Here is a 24,807-nt window from a genome sequence, read left to right on the forward strand (position 1 = left end):
ATTTAATAGTCTTCCTTGATCTATAAAAGTTTTGTGTGTAATGTGCTTATCACCTGTCTCTTTCTACTCTAATGTAAGCTCCATGACAGCGGGGGACTAGTCTGTTTTTGTTTTTGTTGTGATATTCTTGGCACTGAACCAACCTCACCTAACACCCCACAAATGTTTGTTGATGAAAAGCAGACTGGCCCCGAGGTTAAGTGCTTGGGCTTTGGAGTTGGATCAACCTGGGTTCAAAGAGCAGCAATTTACTAACTTGGAAGCCTGAGTAAGCTTCTCTTTTCCAAGGACTTGATTTCTTTATAAAGTGCAAATACTCATGGTGCAAGATAAACCGAAATTTCAATGAGGTAACTGGGACTCAAGTACCCATAGCCAGCACTCACACTGTTCTACTTGACACAGGCTCTCCCTTAAATCCCGGTCTGAAACGAGATCCTCTGTGGATGGGTGAGGAGTGGGTATAAGAATAGGGAAGCTCCAAACACTTCACATTGTCATTTTGTACTAATTTTCTTTCAGAGACCCGAGAGAGCCATATTTTTTGGAGACCGTAAGTCGGTTCTGATGTCAGCCTGAGTTCCGACCCAGCTCCTCTATTTACCGCTGGCCGACTCCTCAACCTCTGTAAGGCGCGGTTTTCCCCTGGAAGAAAAGCACTTCCTCCCAGAGCAGAGAGATGGGGCAGTGACACCGAGGAAAGCACGGAACACCTCAGTACTTTACGACACTAAGCACACAATGAACACCAGTTATTAATGAACAGACTTAGAACATTTCTTACTTAGGTGAATTCAAGAATCTAACATCAAGAATTGATGCCATTAGAAGGAAAAAAAAAAGGTGCATTTTCCAACATGGAAATGTGAATGACTTTGAGGCCCTGCTAACAAATAAATCCCAGATAACTCAGAGCCAGCTGGTGACCCATCTCTCAACTCAGGGCTCCTTCTGGCCACAAGCATCCAATGCCTTTGCTCTTGGCATTTTCTTCTCTAACAGAGAGTCCCATCGCGTGTTCTATTTACACAAGGTCATAGGAAAACTTCCAGTACTATAAAGTATCTTAGAAAAAGGCCCTTCTCGGACTCATTTTATTAAACATACTCTCCCTACGTAATGGCTTATTTGGAGGCTTAAAAAAAAATCTTTGTTTTAAATATTTAAACTCCCTATACTTCGTGTGGATCTAGCCTTCCCCCCCTCCCCCCTGCCCATGTTCAAAGACTTCCATTTCAGAAGAACAGTCTCTTAAAGGCACTTTTCCCTCCGGTGCAAACGACCCATTTGCTAACTTTCAAGAGAGAACAGGAAGGATGGAGGAGAAGAGCAACCCGAGGGTGTCTAACATGGAGGCTTCGAGTTGTTCCCTTTCCAGAACGGTATGGGTAGATTTTCCATCTTGGGATATAAATTAACTGAACGTTAGTGTCTACAAGGGATTCAGACAATGTCTTGTAACACATCCACACATCCAGTGAGAGATGGACTACGTGTGTGTGTGTGTGTGTGTGTGTGTGTGAGAGTGTGTACAGGGTGTGGACGGGGGCGACACACACAACTCCATCCACATCCCTTCCTCTCCGTTTCCAGCTGCACGGAAATAACGGCTTTGTGTTCAGTCAGGTGACATAAAAGGTGAAAACAGTAGCTCTCAAATTATATTTAACCTCAAATATCAGAGGTCGCGAAGGGGTGCACACATCAGCAGCTCCCCAGACTGCACGCGTGCGCACGCGGCAGCTTAAGTGGGCCCCTTTTCATTCCACATGGGTTTTCCACACAGTTTCTGGCATCAAGCACTGGTCTGCAGGACACCAAGAGTGCCTTTGTGTCCCTTGCTGACACTCCGGCATTGTGTTTTTCTACCCATTAACCAAGGATAAATGACCTAGATATTCTGCCTATTAAAGCCTCATTTTTCTTTTGCCCTTTTGTTCTTTAGTGTACCACATTATCAGACGCTGCACACATTTTAAAGTATTCTCAGTCTCAGATGCCCTTTTGAGGGAGTAATAGGAGGTTTTTGTGTGTGGTTCTGCGGAGATATCTGGAGTGGAATTATGTGAAGGTAATTTAAGGTTTTTCTTCCTGTCTCGTCTGAAGACAATCAGTTTAGCGTATTACTAACAGCTAATCTAGCATAAGAGGATATATCAAGAAACTGTACAAAGGCCAGAGTGCTGTATTTGCATCTATTGCGAATACAAAAAAATAGAGTGAACACCAGTTCCCCTACACACTACATTCTCTAATTACATCTCTGCATATCATGGGTCACTTTTATTAAAAGCATCATTACTACAGTTGGCAGCAATTTACATTTTATCTTACATGATAGCAGTTTTCAAAGAAAAAAATAAAAGGACATCACAACAAAGAAAAACAATACATTTACAAAGTCATGTCTGTAAACTTCAAGGCTAGTTTAGAGCTGAGGTAATGCTGTTTTAGCTTTGTGGCTAAAGTAACAAAGTCCTTTAATTTAAAAAAGGTACCTGATTCTCTCTTCTCTCACTCTTTATTTATTCATCTATTTATTTTGTTTATACCAGTGCATTACAAGACCACGAGACAATGGAACTGTAGTTCTGTCTGGCAAGAACCCTCCCAGTAGGTTAATTTCCAAAGGGACCCTTCACATTCAACAGCTGCCTTATTATTGCTGCGCCTCGGGACAGAGACGTTCACACTAACGTGGAGATTGTCAGAGTGTATGGATGTGTGTGGATGCGCAAGTGTGGGAACCCCCATACAGTCAAAAGGGAAACCAATGAGCAAGTATGATATGTATGGTAAATTTCATCTTGACCTTCACAGCAAAAAAAAAAAAAAAAAAAAAAAATTAAAATTAAAAAATTAAATATATAACTTCATACTTCCTTTGAGCAGCACTTCCTTCCATTCGTGCCACTCAGTTACAAATTGCTCTTTATTATAATACCAATGGTACCAAAAGGAAAAGGGAAAAAAAAAAAAAAAAAGCAGAGCATTATGTAAGTTTCCTTAAAAAGACATGATCACCTCTCAAATTTCATCTCTCCTAGGGATAATAAATAATGCACTGCACAATACTTAATGACCAAGATACCTTTTGACACACCTGTATAACATGACTTGGACTTTTTTTTTTCTTTTTTTTTTTTTTTTTGCTACACTATGTTACAGAACAGCTTATAAAACTAGGTATGAACATTAACTGTGAGTGTAAACAGTAGGACTACCACTTGTCAAAAGTTTTAAACACTTTAACTGGAACTGGAACTGGTTATTCATCATTTTCATGGTTTTCTAGTTCGTCCCCCCCGTCAAGCGAGTCCAGCTCTTCACCCTGTGCTATTTCGTCTTCGAAGACGGAGGACTCCGCAGTCTTGTCCAGGTTCTCCTCGGCGTCGCTGCCTTCCAGGTTCTCCTCCTCCTGGAAGGCGGCCCCCTCGGCCTTGTCGGGGGCCTTTTCCTCGCCGGAGCCCACGGCGTTCTGGAGTCCTGCCAACGCGGGGAACCCGGGCAGCGTCAATCCCCCCAGTCCTGGAGGTAGAAACATGGATGGGTAGAAGAGCCCTGGCGCCATGGTGGACAGGAGGAACGGGTTGAAGGCGAGCGGGCTGGAGGGCAGTCCGGCCGGGGCAGTAGCAGCACCAACAGATCCATTCGCCGAGTCAGTGGCCGAAACAGCATCTGTGCTTTTCTCCGAGTCTTTGTTCTCGTCCTCGTTCTCGGCGCCCTTCTCCTCGGCCTGGGAGGCGCCGTCCTCCGGCTCCCCCTGGCCCGGCGCCGGCGTGGCGCTGCCGGCCGCGGCGGGCAGGGGGCTGTTGAGCAGCCCGCCCAGGCCGAACACGTTGGGCAGGCCGGCCACGCCCGGCAGCATCAGCGGCAGCACGGCCGCGGGGTTCTTCGCGTCGCCTCCGGCCGCGGCCGCCGTGGCCAGTCCCGGAGGGAAGCCCATGAGGCCCGCCAGCTGGAGAGACTGCAGGTTCTGTAGGTTCTGCAGGCTCGTGAGGTCCATCCCAGCAAACAGGCTGTTCACCAGCAGAGGGTTGATGCCCGACGTGGAGGCCGCCGCCGCCGCTGCCGCTGCCGCCGCCGCCGCCGCCCTGGCGATCTCGCTCTTGGGCCTCCGTCCTCGCCTGCTGGCTCCTTCCCCCCGCACCACGGGGCCGGTGAGGAGCCGGTCAAACATCGACTCGGGAACGAAACCCTGAAGCAAACGGACAGGCAAACAGTGGCTATAAGGGCGGCCAGCGACTTCTGCCCTTCTAAGAGCGCTCTGGCCAAACTCAGGAAAGCAAAAAGCCTATCTCTCTGCACTATGTGAACTCACTGAATTATGCAGGACTGCAGAAAAACTGTTAAAGTCTACTCTACCGGTGAGGGAGATGTCAAGCTACCAGCATCCAGAACTCCAGGAATAATAAAACGTCATGACGTTTTATGAGACGCTGGGAACATTAACTGAAATTACAGCATACTATATCTACCCTGGAGAGACAAAAACTACAGTCACCCCAAAACAAATGTTTTTAGCAGTTGAACCCCCATTTGCGCAAGTCTGGAAACCACCCAGCCGTCCTGCTCTGGGTGATGGCCTACCATACCCAGGGGCAGGCGCACGCACTGGAGGGACAAACGCCTGACACGTGCAACCCACGTGGATAAATCTCAACGTGAAGTCATCCTACGATGGTCACAGAATTCATGCTTCTGCTTATAGGACACCCTCAAAAAGACAAAACTTTGGATGGAGACCAGATCAGCAGTGGTGGGGGGCCAAGGGTGGGGTTGGGAGTGGGGGTGGGTAGTATGAGGGAATGTGGGATGGGGGAGGGTGGTGGAACGGTCTGTATTTTGGTTGTGGTGGTGGTTCGAGAAAGTACGTGTATTAAGACTGATAGAACTACACACAAAAGAAAAATAAGAAGTCTTACTATATATCTTAAAAAAATAAACAGGAAGAAATCAGGACATTGACCACTTAATCTTAAAAAGACGTTGAAGTGGAAAAAAATTTTAGGCAAAGTTGTATTCTTTATTTTAAAATTTAAAAAAAGTCACAGTTAATCTTAATGATCTCAACCACCATGAATTCCATCCCACAGGTGGGCTCTTAACGAGGTTTACCTTCAAGACTATGAAAGTGTATTTCTATACAATCCTTTAAAATCAGAGCCATCCAATGAATCTACCTCAGATTAATGATATACTGATACAAGAAATGAGGATGTATTATGTCAATTCTTTTAAGCTATGAATAAATTATAATAGAAAAATTGATGGTCGACAGAAAAGAAAGAAAAGCTCAGGACAACAGTTTTGTACAGAAACCTCTCCTGACAGAAACACAGTGTGTACTTACAGATTGCTTCACTATCTCAGTCCAGTCTGGGGCAACTGCAAATTCAGGGTTCTCTTCCAGCCACCTGGGCAGGTCCTTCATTGGAGGTGCCATAGCTCCACCCATCTGGGGAGAGGCATTTGGAAAATGATCTAAAAGCACATATATCCCCCCTGCTCCCCACCCCACCTACACACACACACACACACACACACACACACACCATATACAGATATTCTAGAAGAAACATTATTGTTTTTCCTTAAAAACATGTCAGGATAAAATGCTTCTTTCTGGGATAAGAAATCCTATGGAGATGAATTCCCTTCCCCAAACGTTCACCTTCTTTCCATTTCGTTTATTGACAACAGGCACCCTTTCTTCTCCTGTCAAAGTGTTTATATCCAATTTATTAGGGTTTCGACATCTATGTCGTTTCTGTTTCGGTTTCTGAAATGAGGAAAACAGCACATCCGCATTCTTCTGTAAAAAAACCCCAAACAAACCCAAAATATGGATTTAGTAAAAATGTATTTAGTAATTACTTTCCTGCATAAATGACAAAGAGAATATAGTCAAGCAGCTTTTTTTTTTTTCAAGTACGCTCTACACCCAGCGCGGGGCTCGAACTCATAACCCTGAGATCAAGAGTCACATGTTCTACCTACTGAGCCAGCCAGGCACCCTCAGTCAAGCCATTTTTAATAGCTATAGAAGTTTCAGCAATCATTTTAGTTATTAGAAACCATACTTTTCTTTAAAAGGAAAAACTATTTTTCTCTTTGTACACTGAGGAACTCAACAATCACCTAAGCTGAGTATTTGCTTTTCCTTTTGTCTACCAATAACCCCGCTTAAAGTTTTTTTTTTCCAATGCTTAACCAAGTCATGGTATTTTTATGTTCATATCTTTTTTAACCAAATCATGGTATTTTTTAGAACATTTTATTTATTACTGACAGAGAGAGATACAGCAAGAGAAGGAACATAAGCGGGGGGAGTGGGAGAGGGAGAAGCAGGCTCTCTGCCAAGCAGGGAGCCCAACGCAGGGCTTGATCCCAGGTCCCTGGGATCATGACCTGAGCCAAAGGCAGATATTTAACGACTCAGCCACCCGGGCACCCCCAAGTCATGGTTTTTTCAAAAGAATCTTTCTCAAGGACCTTTGCTAACTAATTTCTACTCAGTGACTTGGACAAATACAGAGATGATGTCCCGTCTATGAGACTGTACTGAGAGGCAACAGGTAAAAAGACCTACACAGGAGGGGACGTTCTGAGAGGCAAGGACTCAACTAAAGCTGAACTCAACAAAATAAAATGTTGAATCTTAAACTTACAGTTTTTGTTCTTCTTCTTCTTTTTTTTTTTAAGATTTTTATTTATTTGACAAGAGAAAGAGAGTGAGCACAAGCAAGGCGGGGTGGCAGAGAGAGGGGAGAAGCACACTCCCCACTGAGCAGGGTGCTGAGCAGGGAGCCCTACTCTGGGCTCGATCCCAGAACCCTGGGATCATGACGTGAGCCAAAGGCAGACCGCCCCGCCAAAGACCCCTCTACACTTAAGTATAAAAACAAAAAAACAGTCACTAGGTATACAGGGAGTAAAAGATTTGCATTGCCAGCTAGCAAGCAGTTTACAGGATGGAATCATCTACAGATACCATTTAATGTAAGACATAAGTAGGAGTTGTTTAAAAAAAAAAGAAGGTAATGAAGTCTTGGCTGTATTAGCTAGTCAAATTTCTACAAGTAACAAGATTCACAGTATTCTGTGCTGCTCAGACCTGGTCTGGACACCAATTAAGAGTGCATTCATGAGGGGCGCCTGGGTGGCTCAGTGGGTTAAGCCTCTGCCTTCAGCTCAGGTCATGATCTCAGGGTCTTGGGATCGAGCCCCGCATCGGGCTCTCTGCTCAGCGGGAAGCCTGCTTCCTCCTCTCTCTCTCTCTCTCTCTCTCTCTGCCTCTCTGCCTCCTTGTGATCTCTCTCTCTCTGTCAGATAAATAAAATCTTAAAAAGAAAAAAAAAAGGGGGCGCCTGGGTGGCTCAGTGGGTTAAGCCGCTGCCTTTGGCTCAGGTCATGATCTCAGGGTCCTGGGATCGAGTCCCGCATCGGGCTCTCTGCTCAGCAGGGAGCCTGCTTCCCTCTCTCTCTGCCTGCCTCTCTGTCTACCTGTGATCTCTCTCTGTCAAATAAATAAATAAAATCTTTAAAAAAAAAAAAAAGAGTGCACTCATGAGTGTCACCCCCTGGTGAGACCACCTGGAAACCAGGTGATGGAAAGAATAACCAAAGACATCATGTTTATTTGGTGGAAGGAGAAAGGAAAGAAAGTGCAAAACAGGCGTCTTCAACAAACTACAAAGCTGCCCGTCAGCTCTGAAGCTAGTTTCTCGAACGTAAGATACACAGTGACAGAAACTGGAAAATGTCCGCGGTAACGAGACATTTAAGCAAAAGGCGGAGGGACCAGGGATCTCCTCTGCGTCGTGCAGAAGAGCTGCGAGGGCTGTCCACGCAGGACTCCTCCCGCCTGAACTCTGGGGTACTTACTGGTACATAACTTGGCATATCAACAGTGTAGGAAGGATGCAGCTTCAGCCATTCAACTAAGTCCTTATTTTTAGGAGCGTCCTCCCCCACCAGCCTAGTCCCATCTTCAAGATTTATCACAGGGATCCGCGTGTCTGGGTCCAGCTGTCCAGGAGAAGGAATGTTTCTTGTAGGCGGGGTCTCTATATCTTCTTCGAAAGCTTTGGTCACCTCAGCGTCCTCCTGCAGAAAGTTGACAGGGGTCTCAATTCTTCTCGTATGAAGAAAGAGTCCAAAAATGCCTGATCTCTTACCTCAAGAAAACACTATCCTAGCATAATGGATCTTGGGCCAAAAAGGGAAAAAAGTTAGTTGAAACAATCTCAGTTTTGGAACAGCTATTAAATTAGAAGATGAAACTTTAATATTATTCTCCACACTGTAGAACTGGTAATTAGGTAGGAAATTCACAGTCCATCAATGCTTCATATTTGAAACCTTAAGCAAGCCACTAGGCCATGGGCAGTGTAGTCTGAGCTGGACATGCATGGAAGGTACCCTCTCAATCTCTCTTGGGGCTCTCGGGATAACCTCATTAAATAAATTATATTTACTTATTTATTTATTTATTTGAAAGAGACAGAGAGTACGTGTGCGTACAAGCAGGGAGCCTGATGTGGGGCTCGATCCCAGAACCCTGGGATCATGACCTGAGCCGAAGGCAAACGCTTAATCAATTGAGCCACCCAGGAGCCCCACCCCCTATCTCCCAGCTTTTAAAATTTATTTTTATTTAGAGTGAAAGCACGTGCAAGTGGAGGGGTATATGAGGAGAAGGAGAATCTCAAGTAGATTTTCTCCTGAGCACAGAGCTTAGCATGGGGCCTCAGTCTCATGACCCTGAGATCATGATCTGAACCTTAATTTAGAGTCGGGCACTTAACTGACTGAGCCACCCGGGTGCCCCAAGAAGTTATAATTAAAGGAATGTTCCCACAGCCAACCTGTACACAGCACTCTCTGAACCATAAAATCTTACTGGCTATAACGTTTTGTGGCAGGTCCGTGTGGCAACCCTGAAAATAACTGCGTCGATCTGAAGTCCAGCTGGCGGGCCACAAACTGTTACTCCAACCACCAGGCTTCTTTTCTGGCAGCCCATCCGTCCATTCCCATGGCTCTGACTTCGGTTCAGGCCTTCTTCATCGCCGCCCCGGCCCCACGTCACTGCAGTGTTCCTAAACGGTCTCCCCGATCCTACTCCCACCCCTCTGGACTCAGACTTCCTCACTGCTACTTCGGAGTCAGGTTTCTAAAATGCACTCTTCCTAGGTCAAAACCAAATCAACTTTTGATGATTGAATCCCCCTCACCTTCAGGATAAAATCCAAGTCCTTTGGATGGCAATCGAGAACTTCCCCGATTTACATTGTACCTTGTGTCCCAGCCCGCTACTATCAAACCTCGTCTCCTCATCAGATTCCCGGGCTGCCAATGACTGTCAGTTCAGCAAATGTGGAAGTCTCTGTCTCCTGTCCCTTTGCATACATTCTCCCTACTACGTCTTTTCAAAGGACCAACTCCTATACAATCTTCAAAACTTAACCAAAGTATGGCCATGTCTAAGGCAACTTCCTGATCTGGGTCTCCCCATATCCTCTTCCCTTCATTCCCATTCTTCCTTTGGGCTCCCAAAGTATTCCAGGCATGCCTCCCAGCTATGGGATGTCACTATTTATCTGTCACTCAACTTCAACACTGAGTCCTCTAGGGCAAGCTCTTGCTAGACCCTTATTCTTCACATCCCTGTCATTGGGGGTGGGGGTGGGGCCAGACCCAAAAGAACCACCTCCAGCATGTTCCCAGTGTATTGCCGCAGTATGATGACTGCATCCTTACTTTCTCCTGGCAATGCAAAATGGTCTCCAGTCCGAGTTCTGACACAATACAAGATTTTAGGATTTGTCCCAGTCCATACAAGTAACTCTGCTGACCTTTACACCTCTTCACTACTCCGTTTATCTATAGATTAATCGGCATTTACCTTGTATTGTATGTGTACGCACACAACTATCCACAATACCCACTGAGTAATCCCTAAATTCTAACATCTGACAGTAAAATGAACAAAAACTTAAAAATACATCTTCATCTAACCTCTACGAGGAGTTTTGGGCTGGGTAGCTCATATGACTTTAGAAAAAGAGAAACATCAGTATGTTCTTTAGGATGACTTAAAATGTGTAAAATGAGTAAAATCAGCCTGCAGTTTAATACAGGATCTATAATTACAACAGGAAAACAGCACCTGGCTCACACTGTTAATTCCTGATGCCTGAACCACAGACAGCTTTGTGCTGGGATTCAAATATGAAACCCAAGAGTAAACAAAGGCATGAGATGCAGAAATTCACTAACTTGTTGATGCTTATGGAGGAAGGAATTTCAGGGAACAAAATCTATCAAAGTGGTTTGATGTGTTCTGGTGGATTCATGTATATAGGCTAATTAATCACTAGTGGTACAACGCTGGGGACCACACACCTAGGAACCGCATTTTTAACTTACAGAATAAGCAGTCACAGCTGATCCATTACAAGGTGTATTTTTATAAGATTCTAAAAGGAATCATATGCTCCACAAAAAAGAAACATTATGACGATTTGGTGCATGGTAACGAATCCTGAAAATTAACCTTTAATTACCTAGACGCTTCTGTTTCCCTCAGACCCGACCAGAGGGCAAATTCCAGTGAGTGCCATCTTGTCATTCCTAAACTTTACCTCAACCACGCTTTTACTCCCCTTACTTAGGTCACTAAACTTTCTGGAGGTTTCAAGAAATAGCACAGAGGCAGTAAGAAGAGGGATGGAAAAAGTAAAAAATGCTCAAACAAATGTTGCCCTCCTCTCGGTTTCCAATTTCACCGCCTCGCAAACCGTGATCCGCAGGGAACAGGCCCAGTGTTCCTGGAATGCCAGCGGCTCACACACAAACAAGGTCCGGCACCGTTAGGCTGATTCGGGTTCCAAATCAATAAGGCTTAGGATACCCAGTACTAACGCGTCTTTTAGAAAGAGAGCACACGTAAGCAGGTTCTCTGGGGGTAAATCCCTCATCCGTAAGCGGGCAGTGCATTTCTAGGCAGTGTGGTTGAAGAAGACTAGGGAAGGGGGTTCTTTGGATTGCACTGCTCTCATGTCCTTTGAATTGAGAAAGAAAACGTCAAAATCCATCGGCACATACATTTCATACAAACCTAAACTAGCACAGATCTTTATTCAGCTGAGATTTTATAGAACAGCTATACGTACGGAGGTAGGAGAATTAGCGATCACTAGCTTTGTATCTGAACACAAATCTTGAGTCTGAAACTAAATATTTATACTAATCTAATAGATGCCAGGCTCCAAACAACATTATTTCTAAGAGCAGAAGCTTTTTCCGCCTCAGGAATTCAGAGATAACAATTATAGGCTCAGAAGAACACGTTTTTGTTTTGGGCTAGTCTTCCGAGAGTAATCAATATATTAGGATCTTGGGAGGAATAAATCCTCAAGCTACATTTGGTTCAGGCCGAGTGATCTGTATCAATGCTCAACACAATTTTTCAGCTCAAAACCATGACTGTACATTGTGATCCTATCTCTTTAGTGCAAGAAGCCAGCTTGAGTCACTGAGAGGCGCCCAGGCCGGCGTCGTCAGAATGGCAGGACTCTGGCTGCCACTGTGGGCAGACACAATGGGAGTGAGCTCCTGAACTTACTGCACTCAATGACGTCCGTTTGTGGCTCATGAAAAGCAGATCAAGACCCTCCACGTTTTTCCTCCTTCCCCGCCTCCTCTTCACAGGAGGCTCTCCATCCACCAGGGAGCCATTGAGCAGATGCCTCGTGGGTGTGCGTGACAGGCCTGCCTGGAGCAGCTCCATTTGAGTCTTAAAGGCATCGGACACCGGTGTCGAGACATTAGGCAAGATAAACTTTGAAGTAAGAGATGAAAAATTTGAGGTAGAGCTTGCTGCCTCTCTTGAGGCCTTTGATAAATCTACAACTTTTTCTTGTCCATTTTCTGAGACCACCTGAGACTCCCGCAGCTGGGCAACCATTTCCATGAGGTTCCGCCGCTTGGCAGCTCTTTCGGCCTCGATTTCAATTTTTCTCCTCCTCCTCCTCCGCTGGCGAGGGACGGAGAGGTTTAGGGCGTCTTCCTATTGAAAAATTCCAACAAAATAATGAGCCCAAACTGTATCTGCTATACACAGGCTGGATTTCAGAAAGAAAGAACTAGAAGCTTCCGGAATTAACCATTTGTAACTGCTGAAGAGAGCTAAGGAAAGGGCAGCTGTCTTAACTCCAGGGAGGACCAGTGAGCCGCGAGCTCCCAGAGTTGGACGTCTCGCCTTTACGTGGCAAAACAAACATACCTTGGACAACTGAGGGGAAGTTGTGAGGTCCTCGCTGCCACTGATGCTAGCTTGGCCAACCATGGAGAGCTCGGCAAAGCTCCTCTTCTGCAGGGGGCTGTCCATGGTGGGTGGCGTGTAACCAGGGATGAGGCCCTGGAAATCAAACATCTGGCGCCTGTTTACTGGCCATTTGCCTTTCAGCACTGCTTCACAGATGTTGTCTAATCGGTTTATCATTACTCGGTCCTGGAGGGAGAAGGAAAGTCACACGTTGTTGTAATGAAGACCTGGTGAAAATTACCGGATAAATATTTCCATCAAGATGCTAAAGCACATAAGAGGTTTAAAAGTCAATCCATGGGCAAAAGGTAAAAAGAAAACAAAGAAACAAGCGACTGAGTAACCAGAATCTGCAGAACCTGCTCTGCTCTGGTGGAAGGTCCTGAAGGGGGCCCCAACACAGAAAACTCAGTCTTTTTAAAATTTGAGCACTGGAGCACATCACATAGCCACCTCTAAAATACTTCAAAAGTCACTTTTATTCAGGCGACAGCACTGTTGGCGAACACCAGCAGACAACAATGGAGCCCTGCATCTAGCTTCTGGACGCTCTGGTGCTACAAATCCACGGGCTGGATCGCAGTCTGTCCCGGGAAGTGGGACATCGTTAGCGTCACTATTAATAAAGTTCAGCATTACGAAACGGGCACCAACCGAGGAACACCTAATGAATGTCAATTTGCAGTCCCCACCTATTTTCACTTCAAATTTCATTGAAGCGTGTACATTAAAAATTTCTAATTACAGCTCTTAGTCCCAGATTCCATAGATTAAAAGTGTCTCCTACGATAGACCTTTTGACTGATCTAGGAAACTCCCTTCTGTACTCAATGAGGGAGATCAGCCTAACAGGGTACAGGGAGGAAAAAATGTCTTTGAGAGAACACTCTGCTCACTATGGAAGAGCAGCCCCAGGAGGAGTCAACTGGCTTGTTTTTGTGCAGCTTGTTTTAAACCAGACAGCCCTGTTATGGTGATTAGGATGATTATGTCCCCACCCTGAAAAGCAGACCCAAATTACATAGGGATTTATTATAAAATTACGCTAGTTAGCCAAAAAAGTAATTTCCATTTTGCTTTTGGTTACAGATAACTACATTTGGAATCATCTCGTAATGTACTGGAGCAAATGGGTCACTAACCCACCCTCTCCCACGTTAGGAAGACTATGGGTTTCCAAACCTATGGAGATGTCTTAAATCTGGAAGCTCTGTTTGGGAATTAAAAACATTAAAACACACATTTTAAAAAGTCCCCACATTTTCTCTTGTGCACTGTTGGGGGGACTGTAAGTGGTGTAATTGCTGCTATAGGAAACGGTATGGAGGCTACTCAGAAAAATTTAAAAAACAGAACCACCATGTGACCCAGCAATTGCACTTCTGGTAATATATCCGAAAGAACTGAAAGCAGGGTCTCAAAGATGTTACTACACTCATGTCCACAGAAGCACTATAATAAGCCAAGGCGGGGAAGGAACCCAAATGTCCCAACGACAGATGAGTGGATAAGGAAAATGTGATATATACATACAATGGGATATTATTCAGTCTTAAAAAGGAAGGAAATCCTGCCATACACTACTATACGGATAAGCCTTGACAACAAGGTAAAAATAAGTGAAATAAATGAGTCCCAAAAGGGCAAATATTGCAGGATTCCACATACATGATGACATATCTACAGTAGTCAAATTCACAGAAACAGAAAGGAGAGAAATGGTTCCCAGAGGCGGAAGGGAGAGGAGAGGAGCTGTTCAATAGGTACAAAGTTCAAGTCATGCCAGATAAAGAAAGTTCTGGAGATCTGTTTTACAACAATACGAATGTATCTAAAACTACAAAACTATATACTAAAAATTGGTTAAATTCCATGTTATGTAGTTTTTACCACAATAGAAATAAACTAAAAAAGAAAGAGAGAGAAAGAAAGAAAGAGTGAGCCTACACATTTCATTTTGCTAAAAGGTGTGTCTATGGAAACAACAATGCACATACTATCCTGGACAAGGTGATGGCCAACCTGAAAAACCTCAAAGAGCCAAAGATCCATACAAAGCATTCTACTTCTTATCTTTCCTTCATTTCACCTTTCCTACCCTATTACAAAAGAAATGCACAGATTCTAAAGCGAGAAAAATCCAGTCTTCATACAGTGTCAGAGTTGACCTTAAATTACTTGAAAATCAAACTAGAGGGGCACCTGGGTGGCTCAGTGGGTTAAAGCCTCTGCCTTCGGCTCAGGTCATGATCCCAGGGTTCTGGGATCAAGCCCCAGATTGGGCTCTCTGCTCAGCAGGGAGCCTGCTTCCCCCTCTCTCTCTGCCTGCCTCTCTGCCTACTTGTGATCTCTGTCTGTCAAGTAAATAAATAAAATCTTAAAAAAAAAAAAATCAAACTAGAATGATTTCCTATCCCCCACACTCTCTCTTGGCCCACAAAACAAAAATAACAAGAAACCCACCAACCTTAGGCCAAAATGAGAAGGCAAATGTTCTTTCATGAAGGAGCTGGGCTACTGAAGGGTCTCCGTCCTCCATGTAGAACCCGTCTCGGGTTTCATCCCTAGCGGTGCTCATGGAAGCATTGCTTTCCTCATCGAAATTCTTCCCTCGAGAGACAGCTCCTGCTGAGAAATCAATTGATATACATTACTCACAACCAGGGAACAGAAGTTTAGAAAGGACATGGTAAAAATCTGAATGCCAGTCAGCTCCATTTTACTGAGAACCTACTATACGGCTAGGACGACATTAGGCATCTTACAGTCTTGTTGTTTAAAGCTGGTGATGGCCCCTTGATACAGACGCTGTTACTCCCGTTTTACGGATGAAAAAGCAGACAGGCTTAGGTCGGTGACATCACTAGTCATCGGACGCTGAGCATGTACATCTCAGAGGAGGCGGAATGACAACCAAGTCTCTGACTCAAGGGCCACTCCACACTGCGTCCCTCCACACAGGGGAGAGGGCTGGCGACTGGCCGGAGCACCGAGCCTCAGCTCCAGCGGAACAGTACAACAGGAGGCTTTACTTTTACTCTGTGTCAGGAACAGCAACCACGACTTACAAAGAAAACCAGTCATTTTCAGATTCTGCTTCTACCTTTACTTCTGATTTAAAACTAAAGTTAAGCATCATTTGTTTAAAAATAATTACCAGTGCTTTATTCAGTGGATGACTCTTCTCTTTCACATTAAATTGTCCAAATTAAAATAATTTGGAATTCTCAATACACTGCTACTATAAAGTTAACCACTATCCCTTTTTCTTTTTTAAGTTAGCCCCTATTATTCTGTTGGGTTTTTAAAAGATTTTATTTATTTATTTGACAGAAAGAGATCACAGCAGGCAGAGAGGCAGACAGAGAGAGGGGAAGGGAAGAAGGCCCCCGCTGAGCAGAGAGCCCGATGCGGGACTCGATCCCAGGACCCTGAGATCATGACCTGAGCCGAAGGCAGCGGCTTAACCCACTGAGCCACCCATGAGAGAGAGAGAGATGGCACACGAGCAGGGGGGAGGGGCAGAGGGAGAAGCAGGTTCCCTGCTGGACAAGGAGCCCAATGTGGGACTCCATCCCAAAACCCTGGGATCGTGACCTGAGCTGAAGGCAGACGCTTAACCAACTGAGCCACCCAGGCATTCCAAGTTAACTCCTATTCTTAATCCAGAAATTGTTACATGCCCATAACACTCGTCAGAGAGCTTAACTTGTTCGAAATTCCATGTTCACGTGTGGCACGGGAGCAACACATACAACTAAGCACAACCTGAAGTTACCTATCCAGAGAACAAAATGTACACTAATTACTCTTAAAAAATAAACAAGAGCCCCTGTCATGTGACAGGGCCTGTCACAGCTGCCGCAGGGGAATGGGGAGGGGGCCCGGATGGCACAGCATTACCTTCAGGCTGGGAAGATTCCTCTGACTTATCATCATCCTCCAGCTTTTCTTCCTCGTCCTCTTCAGAACCTTTTTCTGAAATAGACTTGGGCCCTGTATCTGCACTGACCTCCATCCCTTTCAGTTCACTCTTGACAGAGCTGGCCTCGGCCTCGCATCCCTGCTTACTGTCCTTCTCCCCACCATCGGTCTCTTCCTCCTCCTCCTTTCCCTCGGCTTTCTCTTGGGCAGCTGCACTTCCAGACTCCTCCACTTTGCCTTCACTCTGTCCTGTCGCCTTCTCCTCCTGAACATGAGCAGATGAGAGGACGGCAGAAGTCTGGCAAAATCCGATGGCCAGTGGGGTCAGGGAGGACATGCTCCCTGCCCCTCTGTTCTGAGCAAAGTTTTTGTGCGCATCCAAGAAAGATAACTCGGGGTCATTGAGGATGTGATAATCCGTCCGACTAACCCCGTGCTTAGCAGCACCAACCAGCAAGTCTCGGTCATGCCTCCCACATTCCCACCACTCCGGCAAATCCAAACTCGGCTGGCAGAGCTTCAGCCTCTCCCCCAGCTGAGGGTGGTGAAGAACCTGCTCGCGGATCTTCCGCAGCAGCTCGATGCGGTAGAGAGTTCGGGAGGCGCGCTCTTCTGTGATTGGCTCGATCATGGAGGAGAGGTCAGGGGGTTCTGTAACATGAAAACAATGGTATTCACTTGGAAAAACCCTAAGTATGCTTTAAGTTGCTCACGCTCTATTTTTCACTGTAGTGGGCGGGCCTTTTACTATAGAGAACTTGTGTTACGAAGAGAACCTACCATCGTCTGGCTTGGCGGGCATTCGACACACTCGCCTACACATGGCCACAAAACAACTGAAGTATTTCTCCAAACTCTCATCAGACTTTTTGTCAAGTCTGGCAAAGGCTCGGAACTGGTTCCAGTCAAACTGCTGTTTCATGGGGTCAAAAATAACTCCAAAAGTAGATACCACGCGGTAAAAATCAGCCTCTTCTCTTCTCGTCCACCTATGAGCAAGGAGACATTAGCTTGAACCCTACTTGTGTACACAGGCTTAAAGCTTATTCATTCTTTTCCTCTTTTCCCCTAAACTCAGTGCACGGGACCTATTTTGGGGGTGAGAAGACAGAGTGTTTTTGTGTACTGAGACCTTCTCTGAGCACCGTCCGGCCAGCCAAGGACAAAAAAAAGAGGCCCATCCTAAGAGCTGAGTAAAACCCTGAAGAAACTCACTTTTGTCGTTTCTCAGATATTATAGCTTCCCTTTCCGCTTCTAGTGCTCTCACTTCCTCCCGGGGCCGTCGCCTCCGCCGGTCAGTCTTCATTAGAGCCTCCTGCCTCATTTGTTGCCTTTTATAGCTGCGCTGATAGGCAGTAATGAGCCGGCGCAGACGGGTAGTCAGGGTCGAGGTGCTGGGCCAGTAGAGTTGGCCTAACTCAGCAGTACTCTCGCTGGGCTTGCCTGGGGAAGTGGAAAAAAAAGATTTCTGAAATGTGTAGCTGCAATCTTGCAATACACAGGATTTTCCATCAAAACAAGATGACTCATTAACATTCAAATGACAGTGTGGGGAAGGGCATCTCAGTGCTCTCATGTTTAAAATATAAATAAAGAACAGTATTAGTATGAAACTTAACAACTGTTTTCTTTCTTAACTCTTTAGGGGGGAGAAGCAAATTTACTTATCAGTTTTATGTCAAGAAACATACTTTATGCCATGAACTACAATATAAGCTCTCCTGTACTGTACTTAGAATAATCATCTTGAACCTAAAACATAATCATGTGATTGGTAGCTAACTATCTGACATTAGGGAAAAGGTACCGTTCTATAATCCTGCAATATTTCAGATGCCCAGCAAATGCCCTACTCCGAGACACATTTCTGAAGACGCTTAAAAGTTTCCACTAACTGGTATATAAATATATACGAATTATCTTAATCGCAAAAGTAGTTCTTTCATCAAAGAAAGTCAATGTAATGAAAAACCCACAATAAACAAGAATTAAAATAATTCACAAAAGGGATGAGTCAGTAGAGAAAATGATATTTTAAGATACCACTGTCATAAAGGAGCAAAAGTGCAGGTCCATGAATAATGTCTGTACAGCACACATTTGCCCTGCTCTTTGGGTTTTTTATGGAGCCTTACCTGTGGTGCGAATTTCCATGGATTCCTCCTTATCTTCTGGAGGAGAATTTGCAAATTCCTTGAAAGCAAAGCAAGAAATGGGATTATTTTAATTTGGGGCTTCATTTTGCATTACCTTTCAAAGAAACGGCCATTATCTATAAAGTTTAACAAGTCTTATATGGGCATATGATATTTTAATGCTGCTGTAAAAGTCAGTATACTCAAGTTCTTACATCTATTTCATCCTTGAATGGCGTCCTGGTTGGTTTATATTCTGGGTCCTCATCTTCTCTATCAAATTCTCCCCTGTGTTAAAATTGTTAAAAAAAAAAAAAAGTTTAAATTGAACAAATAAGCAAGAGACTGGGGGGCTGGGGGATGCTTGGGAACAACTAATCCTCTGCCTGATGCTACTTTTAATTCTGGATTTGACATCGAAGGCAACCCAATCAATATTTAAATCGCACAGTCACGGGGTAAGTGGCGGGTGGGTGGGCGGAAGTGTCACCACTTGGAAAAAACAAACAAGTTTCAGATGATCTAGATAATATATTGCGTTTAAATAATCATTATGATACATAAACAGACTACTCTGGGAAACATCACCGAAGTTGAAATCAGATCAGTGGAGTGCACAGCGCAGTGGAAGGACCGAACCCTGCCAATAGATGTGACACTGACATAAAGTTTATTACAATCTTTAAATGTCCTTCTTACCCGTCACCGCCATCTGCTAGCATGTCTGTTCCTCTTTGCTCGGCAGCTATGGCCTTGGCATCGGGCATACCAACGCGTTCCAGGAAGCACAGTGCGGGGTCGGCTCTCATGGAGTTGTACTTCTCGTAGCCTGTGCCATCCCCAGCAGCCCACGAGGACACGCGCAGAAACAGCAAAAGGGCCGTCACTCACAAAGTCACAGCACTGCCACAATACACCAGGCTCAGCTCTCAACCCAGACGACCACTTAGGAACCCTTCTTTCCGTAAACCACTCCAGACAATGCTCATGACGCGGCAGATTTTGGGGGAGGGGGTCAAGTTATAGTTCGGGGGGGTATCCCAATGACCACGGACATGAGCAGAGAAACAGGTTCAAACTAACTGCAAGATGCCTGGGGAGATTTCCAACCCTATTTTCCCCAAGAGCTAATTTTGCTGGACATTTAAAAGGCTTCCTTATGCTCCTTCATGACCTCTGCGGGCCACGCTGCACCCACCCCATCCTCCCAAGAGCGGCTACAGTCCTGCAGGAAAGTCGAGCCACTGGCTGAAAATCCCTGTCTACGTAAGGCCAGCGAACCTGTCTTATTAGGTTTAGGACGATGCACGTCAGTAAGATGACACTGTTCCCTCTATGGTTTTCAAACCGCAATTTGCTTTTTGACTGCCCAAGTTGACTAGATGGAAAATGGCAGATCCCAACAGTGCACTGCGGGAAAATGATTTTGAGGCTGAGCTCACAAAACGCGGCTGCAGTACGTAGGCAGAACAGCACAATTCAATTAGGATGTGTACTACAACACACCGCTCCTAACTGCTGTAGAGCCGCAAGCCAAACTGTAATCATGAAAGGTTTTATAAGCCATCATTCTCCCCTTTAGTCAGGCCGGGCTGCTGAGAATACCTCCGCGACCTCCAGAGAATTGGGATTATAATCAGGAATCGCTCACTGTATATATCATGCCAGTTCTGCATCCCCAGCCTTTCAAAGTTAACAAGGCTGCATCCACTCAGGGGAGCCGTGAGTTCTCAGCACTGACATTTGTGAAATATTGCTTGGAACAAAGCCCAGGAGGCACTTGTACAGATTAATAGCAGAGGTTAAGCCCACCGTCCACTCTGACACGGGTTGGCAGAGCCAGCGAGGGGAGCCACGCTAGAAGCAAAGTTTAGGGAGAGCTATAGGACAACTTGGCTATTATTAAAACAAATATGGTTTTGGTTTTATTTACAGCCAAGAAAGAAATGTTTTCTTCTCAAATACTCAACAAACATTCAAAAACAGCATCTGATATTTACAGTTCATATTAGATTTTTAGTACAGGAAAATGGTAGAAGCCAAGAGTCCTCTGGAACTATCCTCATTAATATTATGACTTTGGAAAAGAGGATGGAAAGAGCGCTGACAACGAAGCCACAGAGTCAAGATGTGGTCAGACGGAAACATCACTTACCGTGTTTGAACACTCCAATGAGGAGGGACTTATCTGCTTCCTTATCCCACCAGTCTGTGGGGACTTCAGCATGGAAGGGCTCAGGGATCCACACATCAGCTTCACTACAAAGACACCAGTCACACGGTATTCAGAACACACGCTCACGTTACAGGAAAAATCCCCAGGAACCACAGACAGGATGTGCAGGCTCGCAGGCCCCCTCCCGCAATACGCATCCGAGCATCATGGGGAGCACTGAGCGAAGGGTGAAGGGAAGGGTGTGAGCCAGTCGCTTTCTACCATGGTCGGAAGTGGACTTCATCACACAGGGTCCCATTTTAAATGTCAGAATGCCAGGAACGTAGTTCCCACCTTTTCCATGGAACACGGACATGCGAACACGCTTTCCCCCTGATTCCCTCCGCACCCCCACGCACACAGGGTGAAAATCCCATTCTAGGTGCAAACTAGGAGATACGCCACTAATGGTTTAGGAAGGTTCCGGAACACACTCGGCAGGGTCTTCGGGCTGCCTGGGTCACTACAGGGAGGTATGGAGTGGCATGCACTTGCACTAACCTTGAGTCAGCACCCTCTAGAATCTTATCCGCCTGGTCTCCTATAACTTCTTGTCTTAGGTAGTATAGCATGCGGACACGCAGCAGGACCCTGGAGAGGAAGACAGAGGGGGGAAAAAGTTCTTAACTTCAGGACTGTTTGCCAACAGTGGCTTTTGGCAGCTGCTGCTGTTCATCCATCATCCTGCCAAGGCTGATTAGCCATGCTGTATGGTAGGCTTGAAGCGTGACAGATGGTGGCACATAATCACCTCTGTGTGGTGCTTTCTGCTGGCTTCCAACAGGCCTGCCTGGCAACCGCTCGCGCTGCACGGAGAGGGACCGAGCGCGGCCCAGCCCAGGCGCACTTCATTTAGTCCTACCTAGTGCAGCTTGTGAAGTTTAGACACGTACCCTACCATTGCCTCTGAAGTATTGAAGCAAGTTTGTAAACAACTGAGCAGATGGCTTTCAGTAACTGTTCTGCTTCATTATCTCATAAAATTTCCTCAGCTGCTGCCTTAATACCATTTTTGGAAGCACATCAGAAGTTGTAGGAATAAACGAGATATAAAATCTGGTTTTACTACCTTACAATAAACCCTCAATATGGAATGTCAGGTTTTTCAGATTATACAACTTTGCTTCCGAGAAAGGAAGATGGTGATGAGGGTGGGGCCGGGGTGGGTCTTCACGGGTCTCCCTTAAGGAGGATTAAACACTATTTATTCCTTCTAGTTCTTATTACCTGGAAGCCTAGGTTGTAGCTTAAAAAATAACAAAATGACACAAAGGAGGCTAAAATGTGGCCAATTCATTGCCATTCCTTGTCATTTTCAAGGAATCAAGTTTCTAAAAATCCATGGAATTCTAGGAGCGAGATTTTTTCTAGGACCCAGATTAATTCTTTTGGTAAAGCCCACCTGGTAAATCCCAAAGGCCCGTGTCTACTCTGAGGCTGGCATCTTCCACTGGACGGCCCCCAGTGTGCACTCAGGACTGACTATTGAAGACTCACCCTGTCGGCCGTGAGTTGATGATAATTCTAACTGCTAATTCTGTAGCTGGGTCATCCTATCACACACTTACGGGAGAGTTTACAGCTGACATATCACATCTGTGTGTACTAGCTCATCGGATCATCACAATAATCCCGTGGTGAAGTGGGGCACGTTATAACCCCCACTTTACAAACGTGAAAACTGAGGGTGACAGAAGACCAGGGACATAGCCGAGGTCACAGAGTTGTGCTGAGCAGGGACGACTTGGGATTAGGCCTTCTGACTCCAGCACCTCACAATGTCTCTCGGGACGTGGCAAGGGTCCTTGAAAATGTCAAAAGGAGGACGAAGGACATCTTCCCCAAAACAGACTACTCCCACATACACGAACAGGTACCCTACAACACGTCTGCCTCTCCATCCGCTATCTGCTTTGGAGTAACATGTGTTCTAGATGGACAGTCTGAGGCTGTCAATTTCGAGTAAGCATCAATGTAAACAATTATCATGGGTATTTCATTTTAGTTTTTTAAGATTTTTCTTTTGATAAGATTAAAAATTGGCTGTGCCACACAGAACTGGCAAAACAAAACTAACAGTTTGGGCCTTTATGGCAGGCACCTTGTTTCTTCTCTGCTTAGGCAAGAATTTACCGACCAGGATCTCCTGATAGAGGATGTTCAGAAAAGGGTAGTTCCAAAGGAAATACCCTCCATCTTCGGCTGGATACTCCTTTTTTTTTTTTTTTTTTTTTTTTTTAAGCAAAACAGCACAGTGGCAATAACCTGAATGGTTTCTCTCCCTTTTTGATAGAAGATACAGTTTTCTTCTTTGGGAGGAATTTTAGTTATGTGGAGACTTTCAAGAATTAACTGTGAATATCACCTTTCTTCTAGAGGAAAAAATTCAGACCAATGCAACTGGCAAGCTCAGTGGTACCAGGAGGATAACAAAGTAGATGGGAGGTGGGCTCTGACCTTAAAGAGTTTGCACTTGGTAAGTCCGACAGACCAGACTTGTTAGTAGTCCGTGACCTCACTCACATCTGACTGGCTATCTCACTATGACCATCTTCCGGACCTGCATCCAGTTCAGGGCCTCATGGAGTACTGGACTGCCCTGCCTCTTCATCTCCTTTAACCTAAGACAGTTCCCTTGTCTTTGTGTCTTGACACTTTTGAAGAGAACCGGCTAGCTATCTTCTAGGAGGTTCCTTAGTTTGGGTTTCATTTTCTCTTACATTTTCTCATCAACATTTCCCCACCTTAGATCCTGAGAAGTCTCAGGGCATGACCCACCAGGAAGAAGAAATGGACCACTTGTCTATCCCAGAAAGGAGATGGCCAGCCTTGCCAGTCTTCTCCTGAGGCCACGGGGACACTAGCACCATCTCACATACTAACCAGGGAGGGTACTCATGGAGTCCGCTACTGGTATTAGAATGGGAAATTAAAAACCTGCCACCCCCATCACTCTCGGATCCAGGCACAGGAGCCGCTGTTCCCACACCAAACCACCCCACTTCTGGTTTGACTCCAGAACCCAGAAGGCTATTGACCCAAAGAGTTCACAAAAACCACAGGAAACAGAAGTTTTCTGATAGCTGTTAAGTGGGATGGGATTTTAGGGAGGACTATTATGCCACAGTAGTAACAACAAACAGTTTCCGAGGACCAAAATGGTTTGAGGTAATGGTTTTTCACAGACTCAAAAAGGAAAAAAAATTGTCAGTCAAAATCTAGTGATAACGATTAAAGGTAGGCCCCGAAGGCACTTCCATGTTTGCAAAGGGATGAGAACCATTCATCCCCTGCCAGCCAGGAGCTGCTTCACGTGACGCTTGGGATGACCCCGTGGGGCCGGCAGGCTCCCCAGGTGGGCGGGGGTTCCGGAGAGCGAGGGCACTGCCCTCCTCCGTTCCGGACTCCCGCCCTGGCTCTGCTCCTTAGCTAGTCTAGACGGTAAGTGCCAGAGTCTCCGCTCCCCTGTCAGGCAAAGGGGGACAAAGAGCACTACTTGTCCCAGGTCACAAACATCGCGCACGTGGAGGGTTTGGCACGCCGCCAGGAGAATGTGCTCAGATTTTTGTTCCTCCTTTTTAGGAGAGATACATATTTGTTTATATCCTGCTTCATCCAGCTGAGGTCCTGCTGCGGAGCTCTAGGTGGTTAACAAGGCAAGGGAGCCTTGAAGGGGCTGAGGACCTTGCCCAAGGCCCCACAAAGCTACAAGCGCTGGAGCTGTTCGGTGCTGGCTGGACGGATTCTCAGAAACGCATGCTCACGGCCATGGAACAAGAATCGCCACGTACAGATGTTAGTTTCGTATGAAGATAGTTAATAGAGCTCCCAGCAATGAAATAAACACAGATTTAATGTTCTTCAATTACACATGATCAGGTTCTGGACATAAAGATAAGGAATGGGATTCTAAGCTCACAGGTAAGAAAAAAGGACCCAGACATCGAGGTACTATTAAGCAAAAAATTCCCTGTAAACTCCCTGGTCCCTTCACTGGAAGCAGTCAGCTGAAGGCGGGGTCAAACAGGGCAAACAGTAATTCTCTAACACATCTTGGTTACAACTTAGTTATCTGCAATATTTACAGCAGCATCGCTCACAACAGCCAAAAAGGGTGTCCATCAACCCACGTCCCCGTCAACTGATGAACGGATAAACAAAACGTGGTATACGTGTACAATGCAGTATTACTCAGCCA

General features: G+C 45.5%; 1 protein-coding gene across 3 annotated transcripts in view; it reads right to left on the reverse strand.

Annotated features, from left to right (window-relative positions):
• Nucleotides 1–2,169: 2,169 nt before the first annotated feature.
• The window catches only part of CHD7 (chromodomain helicase DNA binding protein 7), a 188,987-nt gene continuing 166,349 nt past the window's right edge, over nt 2,170–24,807 (reverse strand). For 2 of the 3 annotated variants that reach the window (XM_044245544.1, XM_044245546.1), the window contains 15 exons: nt 21,111–21,200; nt 20,550–20,653; nt 19,094–19,223; nt 18,610–18,682; nt 18,395–18,452; nt 17,474–17,702; nt 17,039–17,247; nt 16,238–16,909; nt 14,802–14,962; nt 12,293–12,520; nt 11,633–12,076; nt 7,888–8,109; nt 5,675–5,815; nt 5,354–5,458; nt 2,170–4,198 (listed from right to left, as the gene is read on the reverse strand). In XM_044245544.1, the coding sequence (XP_044101479.1) occupies nt 3,269–4,198; nt 5,354–5,458; nt 5,675–5,815; nt 7,888–8,109; nt 11,633–12,076; nt 12,293–12,520; nt 14,802–14,962; nt 16,238–16,909; nt 17,039–17,247; nt 17,474–17,702; nt 18,395–18,452; nt 18,610–18,682; nt 19,094–19,223; nt 20,550–20,653; nt 21,111–21,200 (3,796 nt within the window). In that variant the 3' untranslated portion in view covers nt 2,170–3,268. The remainder of the gene's footprint in view (nt 4,199–5,353; nt 5,459–5,674; nt 5,816–7,887; nt 8,110–11,632; nt 12,077–12,292; nt 12,521–14,801; nt 14,963–16,237; nt 16,910–17,038; nt 17,248–17,473; nt 17,703–18,394; nt 18,453–18,609; nt 18,683–19,093; nt 19,224–20,549; nt 20,654–21,110; nt 21,201–24,807) is intronic. The other variant, XM_044245545.1, reaches the window with a different exon arrangement.

Source organism: Neovison vison, chromosome 4 (assembly GCF_020171115.1).
Source record: "Neovison vison isolate M4711 chromosome 4, ASM_NN_V1, whole genome shotgun sequence".
Taxonomy (NCBI): domain Eukaryota; kingdom Metazoa; phylum Chordata; class Mammalia; order Carnivora; family Mustelidae; genus Neogale; species Neogale vison.